Source organism: Hyperolius riggenbachi, chromosome 1, assembly GCF_040937935.1.
Source record: "Hyperolius riggenbachi isolate aHypRig1 chromosome 1, aHypRig1.pri, whole genome shotgun sequence".
NCBI lineage: Eukaryota > Metazoa > Chordata > Amphibia > Anura > Hyperoliidae > Hyperolius > Hyperolius riggenbachi.
The window spans coordinates 436,137,578-436,150,459 of record NC_090646.1 but is presented as its reverse complement, the minus strand read 5'-3'; the positions used below and the strand labels follow the sequence as shown (position 1 = coordinate 436,150,459).

The 12,882-nt window shown below is 40.9% G+C and overlaps 1 protein-coding gene across 2 annotated transcripts in view; it reads right to left on the bottom strand.

The window, feature by feature from the left end:
* The window catches only part of LOC137519047 (spindle assembly abnormal protein 6 homolog), a 103,261-nt gene that overhangs the window by 40,084 nt on the left and 50,295 nt on the right, over nucleotides 1-12,882 (bottom strand). For both annotated transcript variants that reach the window (XM_068237669.1, XM_068237679.1), the window contains 6 exons: nucleotides 11,633-11,710; nucleotides 5,418-5,537; nucleotides 3,866-4,057; nucleotides 2,023-2,217; nucleotides 582-671; nucleotides 315-494 (listed from right to left, as the gene is read on the bottom strand). In XM_068237669.1, the coding sequence (XP_068093770.1) occupies nucleotides 315-494; nucleotides 582-671; nucleotides 2,023-2,217; nucleotides 3,866-4,057; nucleotides 5,418-5,537; nucleotides 11,633-11,710 (855 nt within the window). The remainder of the gene's footprint in view (nucleotides 1-314; nucleotides 495-581; nucleotides 672-2,022; nucleotides 2,218-3,865; nucleotides 4,058-5,417; nucleotides 5,538-11,632; nucleotides 11,711-12,882) is intronic.

Here is a 12,882-nt window from a genome sequence, read left to right as displayed (position 1 = left end):
GCACTTTGTGTTCCTGCAAGCAGTTTTAGCAAAAGAGTTTTCCACAAAAGCTTGTAAACCTTTTGACATGCTACACAGGAAGACTCAACCCCCAAGACCAGGATCCTCCCCAAAGCGTTTCCCATTTCTATGGTACTTATTGTATCAAAGCAATGTGCACTGTAATGCTGGGTGTCATTACACCATGCACAACCTATGAATGTATTTCTGATCCCTACTTTTGTCTGTGCTGCATACAGCACAACAGAAGATGCTGGCAGTATATATACAGTAAATAAAAAAAGAATTTCAAAACATAGTGTTTTTAACATTACCTCCTCTTCCTTCATCTTTAAAGAGTGTTTCACATTAGCTAGTTCCAACCGCTCTTTTTGTAGGAGCTGTTCCTTCTCTCCCAGGAGCTTTTCTTGCTGCATTGTCACAGCGTTTTTTAGTTTCATCTTCTCTACAAGTTTCTTCATATCAGTTTGCAATTTTTTAATGATTTCATTAGCCTAAAACCAAATTGTATTCTGCTGTTAACTTGAAGACCAACTGGTTTAAGAACATGGATAAGAAAATAGGTTACAAGTAATAATTACTTTTAAAAGCTCTTCAGATAGAGATTTCACAGTGTTTTCTAGCTTTCCAATTTGAAGCTGCTTTTGCTCCAGAGTTTCTTCTAATTTTTTCTAAACAAAAAGGGGAAAAAAAAGCACATAAAATTGATTCATTGCTGCAAATGCAAAAAAGATGGCTTATGAAATTAGTAATTTACCTGGTAATAAATTTAGCTTTCAGTGTGTAAATGGCAAGAAATAAAACAAGCACTGTCAGTATTAGACAGCTTTAAAGCTAGAGGGCTCTGTTTACACCAAAACACCACAGTTGACAAGAGAGAACACAGTATACAATTACATAATCACTGGGCATAGTTTTCTGTAGTTCTGGCACAGAGGCATCCTGCTATATCTACAAAGCCTTTGAAAAATAAAAGGTCCTCAAACACAGGTAATGGTGGCTACTCTAAATCACAGTCCGGCATTCCTGGAAGCAATTTTACAAAGGTTGTGCTTTTTCAAATAAGACAGAAGACTAAATATACAGAACTCCAGTTGAGCACTACAGCCTGGTTAGTCAAGTAGTTTTCATTACACTATTAACTTTCTGATGGACAGAAGGATTTAAGCCAACCTCATATAAAGGAACTAGTTGTAAAGAGTTTGACACTTCTTTTAGACCACAGGCTGAAGTCAACCATAACATTGCAGACATAAGTTGCAAATGTTGCCTGTTCTGTGCATATTACTGTTACAATAAGAAATAAGGCAGCACTCATGCAGACTAAAAAAATGGACAGCTGAAACTGGCTACTGCTAAACTATCACAGTAGAAATGCACAGTGGAAGACTAGCTGTTTTCTTCAAGTCCCATTTACATGAAGCGTGGTTTTGTGTTAAAGCAATTCTTCTGTATTGAAATAGGGCAATAGTATGAGCTTCCACTATCGTTCCAGTCCCACTATGTAAAATGCAGTTGCCCAGCTGCAGGCCAACAAATACATGAGAGTCGTCCAGGTAGTAACAGAAGTTTACTTTAATCTTTCACACAATTCACTTTTTCAATGTAAATTTAACCTGCATCTGTAAGGGTAACTTATCTCCCTGCACCACTTGTCATGTGACTGCAGAGCCCTGGAAACTGTTTTTACACCACCATTAACATGACATCCACTCCCCATCAGTTCCTCCCACCCGAAAGTAACAGCTGCTTGATCTTATCTATCGCACAAAAGTAATCTTTCTGTGTAATTTAACTTGAATCTGTCAGTAAACGTAGTCTCTCCCTGCACCGCTTGTTACGTGACTGCAGAGTGCTGGTAACGGGTTGTTCAGCAGCATTAACATGAAGACACTCCTGTCAAACCATCTTAGGCATAGGTGAAGAGTGTGATGCTACTAAAACAAAGATAGTGGCTCTAAGAATATTATACATTAAACTTGCACTATTTTACAATAGGGGAACATCTAACACAACCCTTACCTTGTGTTCCTGGGCACTTTCACAAGCATCTGTACTTCGGATCACCACTTGCTCTTTATCCTTCACTTCCTGTTCTAAAACAGCAGTCCTCATCTTGTATTGGTTTAAAAGTTTCTCTCTTTCATGGCATTCTGAGTCCAACGTGGCATTTTCCCGACGAAAAGAAGCCGCCTCTTGTTTTACTCTATAGTTTTCCTATAAAAGAATTACGGTTCAAATAACAGGATAAAGAAAAAAAAACTGCACATTTAATCAATTCTGTAATTTAAAAGAAACATTTTTTTAAAGAAATAATACACCGCTAATGCTTCATGACTTGAAAGCCACTAACTGTTTTTGAAAGAAAAGCAATTTTTGACCATCTAAATTAACATCATAAATTTAGTGCTGACAGTGTGGTAAATGACCACTGTAGCTACAAATACCTGCTTTTAATGGAATATCTAAAAAAATTCTACATAGGTGTACCAAGCCCCATTGTCAGCAACAGTCTTATGTGCCCCCACGGCATACTGGATTTACAAATCTAAAAAAACACCTTTTGCAATCATTTTACCAAAGTAAAAGACTGTCATGATGATTAACCGCTTGCCGCCCGCGTCACGCCACTGGGCGTGGCCGCGGCGGCAGCCCCAGCTAACGCCAATTGGCGGAAAGTCCTGGGGCAGCAGTTTACGGGAGATCGCGCGCACGCTGCGCGCGCATCTCCCGCTTGGTGATCGCCACTCGGGAGACTGTTACACGGCGAAACCGCCGTGTATTTACATGTGCAGCGTTGCGATCAGCAGCAGCGCTGCACTGGGGACAGCCGTGTGACACGCAATCATCCGCAGATCTGAAAATCCATCCTGGTGGATCTGATCTGCAGATGAATGTCAGTTAAATCATGTGTGTATGATGATCTGCAGATCTCATAGACTATCATTGCAATTTGCAGGAATGGATTTTTGGCAGGAACAGATCTTTTGCAGATACTGATCTTTTGTGTCTGTACAGCATCTGTGTGTGCAGCATCTTGCAAAGATTTTTTTCTGATGTGGAGTTCAGCTCCATAGAAAAGACTGTGTAGAGTATGGCTCTTATACTACAGGAAGGGTGGTAAGATTGGTCTGTGATCTTTCAGTTTCCAAAGACTATGGTCTGATGTGTGTATGAGCCTTTACTGTTCTGATTTTGGTTCAGGCTTTCTTAACCCGAATTCATTGTGCTCAAGTGTAGTGTGCCACCATTTCAAAAATCCTGTTCTCGAAATTGTCCACTGACAAATTCAGCACTAACTATTGCTGACTTTGCTGTGAATGAATTTCCTCAGAGATAGCAGTAATTATACAGATAACCAGGCAGGACTGAAGCAAAAATAGTCGGCACAAACACTGGTAATAGTGATCTTTGGGAATAACAGCAGGAAAAAATATGGCAAATAATAAAAAAAAAAAAAAAAGGTCATGCCTCTACTGTATATCCAAACATGCAGAATGGAAGTAAAGAACAAGTATGTCAGAATCAGATCATCAACTCTACTTGAGACCAGGTAGAATCAGTTTTATGATATTTACAAATCTGAGGGGAGGCTGCTCTGCCTGAAGAAGGATCAACTGACCCAAACATGACTGCCAATTTACAGCCAGGGCTACATTGAATACTCAAAATGTGCTAGACAGAAAATGTCTTAATAGATAAAACATTCTACTGCAGTGTGACATAGTTAAAAGAAGAGCAGTTTCATTTTTATTATAAGCATTTTTGATAAGAATATTTGATTAAAAGCTTTTTTTTTTAAATGCAATGATATAAGAAGCAAAAAGGTACCAACCATACATTAATATTGCAGAAGGTCACATACCTCTTCCATTGCAGTAAGTTTCCCTTTAAGCTCTCGTATGCATGATTCTGACTTGTACCTCCTCTCCGTCAAGTCTTTGTTAGTCAATTCCAACTCACACACTCTGCCTTCCAAATGTTGTATTGTTCGGCTGCTAGAAGACTCTAGCTCTTTCTTTTGCTGTTCGTATTGAAGCTGATATTGCGTTTGAAGCTAGAATGAAACAAAGGCTACTTAATGTTTCTTAAAGGGAAGGTTCAGGGACTATGAAAAAAAAAAAATCCTTATCCACTTACCTGGGGCTTCCTCCAGCCCGTGGCAGGCAGGAGGTGCCCTCGGCGCCGCTCCGCAGGCTCCCGGTGGTCTCCGGTGGCCGACCCGACCGGGCCTCTTCTGCGCTCCATTGTGCGTTGCACGCCGGCGCGCTGACGTCATCGGACGTCCTCCGGGCTGTACTGCGCAGGCAACTACTGAGCAACTACTGAGCCTGCGCAGTACAGCCCGGAGAACGTCCCATGACGTCAGCGCGCCGGCGTGGAACGCACAATGGAGCGCAGAAGAGGCCCGACCTGGCTAGGTCGGGTCAGCCACCGGGAGCCTGCGGAGTGGCGCCGAGGGCACCTCCTGCCTGCCCCGGGCTGGAGGAAGCCCCAGGTAAGTGGATAAGGATTTTTATTTTTTTTTCGTAGTCCCTGAACCTTCTCTTTAATGTGGCCATACACTGGTCTATATGGCCAGCAGATACATGCCTCACCAAACATTATCTGAGGCATGTATCTGCTTGACTGAAAATCTGTTTGCAGGGTGTGGAGGCAATTGATTTCAGCATGACATCTTTAAAAATCAGTGTGCCTGCCATGGTCTTAGACTCCCCCCCCCCCCCCCCCCCCGTCCACTGCACCCTTGTGGTCCCAGTCTCTACCAGCTGCTCCTCTTTATTTCCTGTCCCCAAGCGCCTGTGTAGTATAATGCAGGGGACAGACACTAGGGGCGCTGTGACCATTAGAGGCCCCTACAGTCTATTCCCTGCATTATGTTACAGAGGTGCCTGGGGACCAAGAGAGATCTGGCCGTACTGCAGACTGGTAAGAGAACCTTCTTATCTGGTACAGAATCTAGCGACATGCACCTGATCCACCACTGATTGACCCAATTGAGCAATTTTGGATGGAATTTGTTTGATTGGTCGATTGAGAAAGCCAAATGCTGCACCCATTTCTGAGTGTATGGTCTGCTTTATACAGTTTTAGTGGCAATTATATACACATAAATACCGATCACTACTATATCTGAATACATTTTGTTTTTATTAACTTAAAATATTAGGTTGCAATAATAAAGTAAATGCAAGATAATAATCAAGATGAAATTTCATAACAAACACAAGGTGCGATTGTCCATTTGTGAACTTTTATTGACACACTTTGATTTTCACACTACAAGGAGCGAGCTGCTAATGACAGCATGATGGTGCATGAAGGCAATACCAAGCTGGAAAACTATTTGCATTTCTAACTCTCAAGTGCTTTCTAAAAAGGTGAATACAAATGACAAAAAACAATTAGATCCCAACCTGTAAGGCTTTCTCTCTCTCTGCAGTAATTTCCTGTGTGTGCTTGCTCATTAATAAAGAGGTCTGAGACGTCCATTCATTTCTCAGCTTATCCAACTCCTTGCATTTATCTGCTAAGGCCTATTTAAGGAATATATAAAAACAGTTTTCACACAAATGATAATGAAGTAAAAATATTTCTCAAACATAGGAAATGATCCACAACCGTGCAAAGAAGCAAATGTTCTACTTCTTGATACACTTTAAAAAAAAAATGATACTTTCTGAAATAAAGGTTGGCTTTCATTGCATGAACTTTACAGAGTCATGTTTACAGATTAGATTATCTGGGGATTGTTATCCTGACAAATATTATATACTGCAAATATTTTCAAAGTATGTACAGGCAGTTTTTCAGAACATGTGACATGATGAGATAAACCCATATTTACAGTGCCATTTCTGCATGTAACTACACAGAATTCCTTTTTTTTCCCCCTCACTGAAAGGGTAAAACGTGCAGGTATGCAAATTACAGTTTCTCTTTAGTTGGGATCTAGTCAATAACTATAGCATGACCATCACTAATAACTAATTAAAGCCATACAGCGGTTTTCTGGCAGAGAACAGCTTCTGAGTGCAAAGAATAAAGTTAAATAGTTAATAGATTGTAGCTGTCAGACAGTTAAGCCCCACCTACACGGTTCAATTTTCCGTCATATCGACGGATCTAATACCGGTAGATAATTTCCGACCGATTTTGCGATCGATTTTGGGTACTTAAAGAGAATCTGTATTCACAAAATGAAGTATAAACAAACATCCCTGCCTGTTTGGGGTCATCTCCTAACCCCCTCTGTATTATTTTTGCTGCTCTCCGCTGCAATAAAGAGGGTAAAAAAACTGTTTTATAAACTGTTTTGTAAACAGAAAAGATGGCCACCAAAACAGGAAGTACATCAGCAGAGCAGTTAACTCAGTTAATACACAGTGAGTACACAGAGAATTCAGTGAGTTACACATTGAATTCAGTCTCCAGAGGTTATGTGCAAGTTTTGAAAGAGCTCTGTGTCAATGAAGCATGACAAGCTGTGTCTTTAGAGCCTGTAGTCTCGGGTGTGCACTCGTGTCAGCCTGACAGGCAGCTTCCTCATCAGCCAGCTATTCTTTGTTCAGTTTATCAGTCTGTGTTTATCAGCCAGATAGCAGACAAGCTGACAGTGAGAGCAGGGACAATTGTCTGTGAGGAATAATCATCACAGGAGCACTGGAGGGGCGTGGAAGGGGTTAACTTGTTAACATTACTGAAGAGTTGGCAGCCTTCCAGACACAGCAGACGAGTCCGACAGGGGAAAGATAAGTTGATTTATTACAAAGACTGTGCAAGTAGAAAGTGCTGCAGTAAGCCAGAGCACAATGGAACAGCCTTAGGAACTTGTAGGATAGGAGAAATACTGCTAACATTTTTGTTACGGAGTCTCTTTAACGCAAAATGGTTCTGAAACAATTTGGACGTCTACACACGATGCAATTCCTTATCAAATCACTGGTCGATCTGATAGAAAATTGTACCGTGTAGATGGGGGGCTTAAGGGCCAGGAGCTGCTAGAAATTTCTCTCAAAAAGGTTTATTTTTTGGGGGGGGGGGGGTTTCAAGAGCAATTTTGCTATTAAAAAACAGAGCAATTTCTAAAGTCAGGGAATGTGATTTTGACTCCTGAATTAAATTGCTCTGAAAATGCTGGAGGCACTGCGATTGCAGCAAACCACAATTGTGCCTGTGGAATCACAGAGATGGGCTTTCATTAGCTATAGCTTTTGGAATTGCCAGCTATACTTAGAAAGCACCAATCGCGGGTGAAAGAGCTGTAGTGTGTCTCAGGTCTAAAAGAATGTGCCATTCGACTGAGACAATAAAACAGTCATTTTCAGCGAATGCAGGATGCATATTGGTTTGTTGTCAGATTATTTTCAGTTCAGGTTTGCTGTTAGAGTATTGAACAGAATGGTTATCAAGACAAGACACACAGCTGCAGCCTCTAAGGCACACTCAGTAGGCAGTAGCAGTGTTAGGGACTCTTGCCCAAGGTCTCCTTACTGCATAGGTGCTGGCTTACTGAACAGGAAGAGCAAATATTTGAACCCTGGTCTCCTGTGACAGAGGCAGAGCCAGCCACTACAACAGGAACAGAAATAAAGGGTTTAAAGTGGAGTAGCAGGCAAGGCAAATCAATCTCTGTTGTCAAAATAATGCTGGGCAGATGCTTTACTTTTCCCTCTAAAACGCCGTACACACACGTTTAAAGTTGACTGATCTGGCTCCATTGTGCACACTGCTCACCTGCCTGCCATGTGACATCGGGCTGCTCCGTTGTGTCCCCCCCCCATATATAGCAACAGAATACATTGTATACAGCCTGGCCCAGCAAAGGCCCACCCAAGGACCGCACAACTTTATTCACAGGTGTGCGTGCAACTTTAGCAAGCTAACCTGATAAAGATAACTGCAAACATTCCATGGTATGATTTAACTACTTACAGTTATATGAAGGGCCGGATTTACCATTAGGCACGTGCCTTCAGGCGCCTGATGATGGAAAGGCGGCTCCCACCTCTCTCCTAGTGCCTCTCTCCCCTCTTCCCTATACAGAGTCCTGATGACAGTGTAAAAGATGTTACTCACCCTGCTCTCTGTATTCCACTGATGAGATTTCCCTACAGGGGTACCTCTGGCTCTTTAGTATTAGGTAGCTAGAGGTTCCTCTAGCTACCTAATACTTTGGGACACCTCTAGCTACTTAATATTCAGGTTCCGTCTGCCTATCTTTCTGGCTACCTAAAACTAAGGGGCACCTGTAGCTGTACCTACATCGGGGAGAGGAAGTAAGGGAGAAGTGACAGCTGGGCCAGCCAGGTCAAATGCGGTGGGGTTCGGCAGGAGTTGGTAGCTTCATAGATGGCGAAGTCTAAGATGCCAGGACATATATGCCTATAGGCTCTTGTAAGGTCAATTCGAGCCTGGTTAAATGCAAATATTGCTTTTAGCATGTAAGCTCAAAATGCAGAACTTTATTTTGTCCAAGTAGTCCGTGGTAATCAGAGGAGGTGGGATGAGCGACAGGACAGCTTGTTGCAGAAACAGTCTCCTCCGACAGTGGTGACAGATAGCCATACCAAGCTTGTACGACTGGTTAGAGAACATCTGCACGTCATGCGGACGCGCTTTACGGCTCTTTACGACGGGAAATGCGGAAGAAGGGGGGCGCTTTGCCAGAGGACGACTGGCAGTCGGCCGAAAATGAAACTTCGGTGCCCTCCGGTCTCCCTCCGCAGCTAAGGACCGGCACGGGCACAGGACGGCTGCAGGAGGCTTGGGAAAGCCCCAGGTAAGTGAAATTTTTTTTGGGCCCACAGTTAAGGTTCCCTTTAAGTAGGAGGACATAAAAAGCCTCTGGACAAGGTAACTAATTTTCCCTTTTTTTAAAGTGACACAAACGATAATAAAATTGAAAAAAAAATAAATAAATTATATAATGAATTGTGTGTGTAGTACAGATAGCTAATAGAACATTAATAAAGTAAAGAGTCTCATTTTTAGTTATATAGTTTTTTTTATAGCATTGCATCATTTTGTTATATATTCGTAATTACAAACCACACACTGTATTTTAAACTATGAAATAGCAGAGCTAATGACCCTTTGAACTCCCCTGCAGTAAACTCTTATCTGAAGCTGCCTCTCACTGTTTCTTTGATGTATAAGTGCTTCAGAAAATAGGGCGGTCTCTGACCCACGTTGGGTTTGAGAGCTCAGAAAATATCTTTAGCATAGATAACAAATGAAGTTTAACTCTTCCTGTACTGGAAACAATATGAGACCGTTCTTTGCTACTAATGATCTATTTCTTAGCTATACTACACATACAATTCATTATATCAGAAGTTAATTTTCACTTCAGATTCCCTTGAACCCTTTGCTTCAAAAAATACTAATATTCCACACTTTCAGTGAAACAGTTTTCATTGGAAGTACCTGTGTATAAACAAACTGACGACATCACCTCCTATTCCAAAAAAAGAAAAAAAAATACTTCCCACAGTTTTATTTTCTGTAGTAGGTTTAATGTTGTATTTTTTTTAAACTGAACGATTTAGTCTTTCATAGTCAGAGGTTCTAAGCCAAAATACTGTATATGAACTATTGCCCTTTTTATCTCTACTATGCACTCTGAAGGTGTTCTTTGCCAGAGAACAGTTATATCTTAAAGCGGATCCAAACCAAACATTTTCTTATACAAAATATTTAGTTGCACCACTCTGACACCTACAAAGATAAATAAACACGCCTTCAAGCCTATGAGCATTTCAGTGCATGCTTTTTTTTCACCCTTCTCTTTCCATAACTAAGGTTATACAGATGGCAGCCATTAGCAATTCTTCCTTTGCCGGACACCATCTACTCCGCCAGTTTGCCGGATTCTGTCCCGGCAATATGAAAGGAAGGGGTTCCTCCAAAAAATGTAAAATATTTTATATTTGTCATCATGCAGCTGAAAAATGGCTGCTATTATAATTTAGAAAAGATTTTATTTATGAAATCTTGTATTTTTAATTTGGGTCCAGGTTTATGCTATAGCCCGACTGGGTCCTGACCAAAGAGAAACTGTCACTTGCATACCTGACTTAACGCATTTGTATGCTTGTCACTGTACATACACATCTATCTCATGTCACCTATGGCACACTTCAATCATAAAATCCAGGGCTGTGGAGTCGGAGTCGGAGCAATTTTGGGTGCCTGGAGTCGGAAAAAAATGCACCGACTCCGAATGAATTTGTAACTGTAATTAAAATAGAAAATATGATAAAATGTTCTATTTCTCAGATAGTCATTAAAAATAATGTATATATACAGTATATATACAGTAATAGCTGTGCTCAGTCCACAAAAATTAAATAAACCAATCAAAATTAGTTACTTGTGCTGCTTCAATAAAGTAGTCCCCGTATTTTTAAAGTCAGATATACACATCTGATTGTGACTGTATATATGACACAGGAATCTCATATATACCAAATAACTTCTATGCTGTAAGAATAAAGCCTGATGTGTAGCCATGTCACTAATAGAGATGGTCAATGAGATGGAAATAATTCTGCATTGATGCTGATTCATGCAAATGTATGCACTCCCTTTGCTCATGAAATAAAGGGTACCTGAGACGGATGAAAAGAAGAGTGTTACACATACCTGGGGTTTCTTCCAACCCCCTTCAGGCTAATCAGTCCCTCGCTGTCCTTCTTCACCACCTGGAACTTCTACTATGAGTCCCGGTAATTCAGCCAGTCAGAGCAGTCTGGCTACGTGCCGCTTCCACGGCCAGGAGCATTCTGCACCTGCGCAATAGTGCTGCGCAGGTGTTGTACGCCCCCAGCGGCGGAGTGTGTGCATGCACACTACACCAGACTGGCTCAAGTACCATCTCATAGCAGAAGATCCAGGTGGTGAAGGAGGACAGCGAGGGACCGATTAGCCTGAAGGGGGCTGGAGGAAGCCCCAGGTATGTATAAAACTTTAATTTCATCTGTCTCAGGTTTACTTTGTTACACAGTAGTACTATACTCTACATATGCACTCCCCACAGAGCAGCAGAGAATCCACTGAGAATGTTGTGCACATTGAACAGAGAGGTGTTGTCTGTCACCCATAAACCTTGTTCAGATTGTGCATGAAGAATGTGTAATAGAGGAAGAATCTCCTTATTCCCCTGCAGAGTACCTGCACATCACTCTTACATGTACCCACAGTTACATTGCCTAGGGCCTGATAGATGTTCTTTGTTCCGGGCTGTACTTTTTACAAGTACTCTTACCAAGGACTAGTTTTAGTCTAAAGGGAATAAATATAGTAGTCTATATATCCTTCTCACTTCAGTTGTCTTGTAAAATTCCTAAGCGTTGGCAGTTAAGAGACAAATTTCACGTTACATACTGTTAATCAACAAAATTGTAATATGCAAATTAGAGGAGTCGGAGTTGAGGAGTGGGAGTCGGTGGAATCCTAAACTGAGGAGTCGGAGTCAGAGTCGGTGGATTTTTGGACCGACTCCACAGCCCTGAAAAATCCCATGTATGTGTTTATTTTCACGTTCATGGATGGTAAGGAATGCATGCACACTTGGACTCCAGAGGATATTTACTGTAACTGATCAAGATAGCTTTAGAAAGTTACGTACCTGCTGTGTTACAGAAAGTTTTTGAGAAAGATCGCTTTCAGACTTCTGCAATTTTCCTTTTAAGGCAGAGTTTTCCAACTAAAAAAGTGTTAACATAAAGTTAATATTGACATAAACTTAAATTTTCCTTAGTGTTGCTATTCAGGTAACCAACACATACATAGGAAAATAAAAACCCTCCTAGGAAAGGGAGTGAAGGAAAATGCCACCATTCTAATAAAGACTAGTTCACACACGAGGAGAAAAAACATACAGTTTTCCAGACTGGAGAGAGCATGATTAACAGACATGAAAAAGGATCACGTTATTGCAGGGAACCTTTCACACATGTCCATTATAAAAGAAGCGGTTTAATCCATTCCGGTGAAACAAACGAGTAAGTCCCAATCAGCAACATCTTTCTGGACATAAAATGGACTGGATTCCAGATACCATTGAACAGTACAGTAACCGTTTCCACTACCCATATTTGGAGCAGAACTGGGATGACTCATTGCAGCTCAGAGCGCATTGCAGAGAGGGGAGAATGCTTTTGCAATAATGACTTCTCTGTCTGTTCTGGTTACTAATCAAAACTGATGCAAATAGATGTCAAATTAATTGGACGAGACTGGATCATATGTCCAGTAAACTGTACACATGTTCAATATGGCATACCTAGCCTAAAGGGATACACACACTAACTCTACAATAATTGTAGTCCTTTGCTAAAAAGCAATAAATCAAAAGGACAGCTTCAGATCGTGTGCATTTTAGTCTTTAATGCAGACCTGAAGCAAAAAAAAACAAACAAACAAAACAAAACAAACAAACAAAATGTATGATATAATGAATTGTATGTGTAGTATGAACAACAAATAGACATATTAAGACGTATTAAACACGGTAGTAGAAAGTGTAGAAAAAAAAAAAGTCATTTTTATTTTCAGTTATGTAGCTTTATTTTAATTCTTAATAATATTGCATCAGTCTGTCATATTTTCAGTTTAGAAACCAAACTATCTTAAAGAGAAACTCCGACCAAGAATTGAACTTTATCCCAATTAGTAGCTGATGCCCCCTTTTACATGAGAAATCTATTCCTTTTCACAAACAGACCATCAGGGGGCGCTGTATGGCTGATATTGTGGTGAAACCCCTCCCACAAGAAACTGAGTACTGTGGTACTCCTGGCAGTTTCCTGTCTGTGAACCTTGTTGCATTGTGGGAAATAGCTATTTACAGCCGTTTCCAACTGCCAAAAAATCATG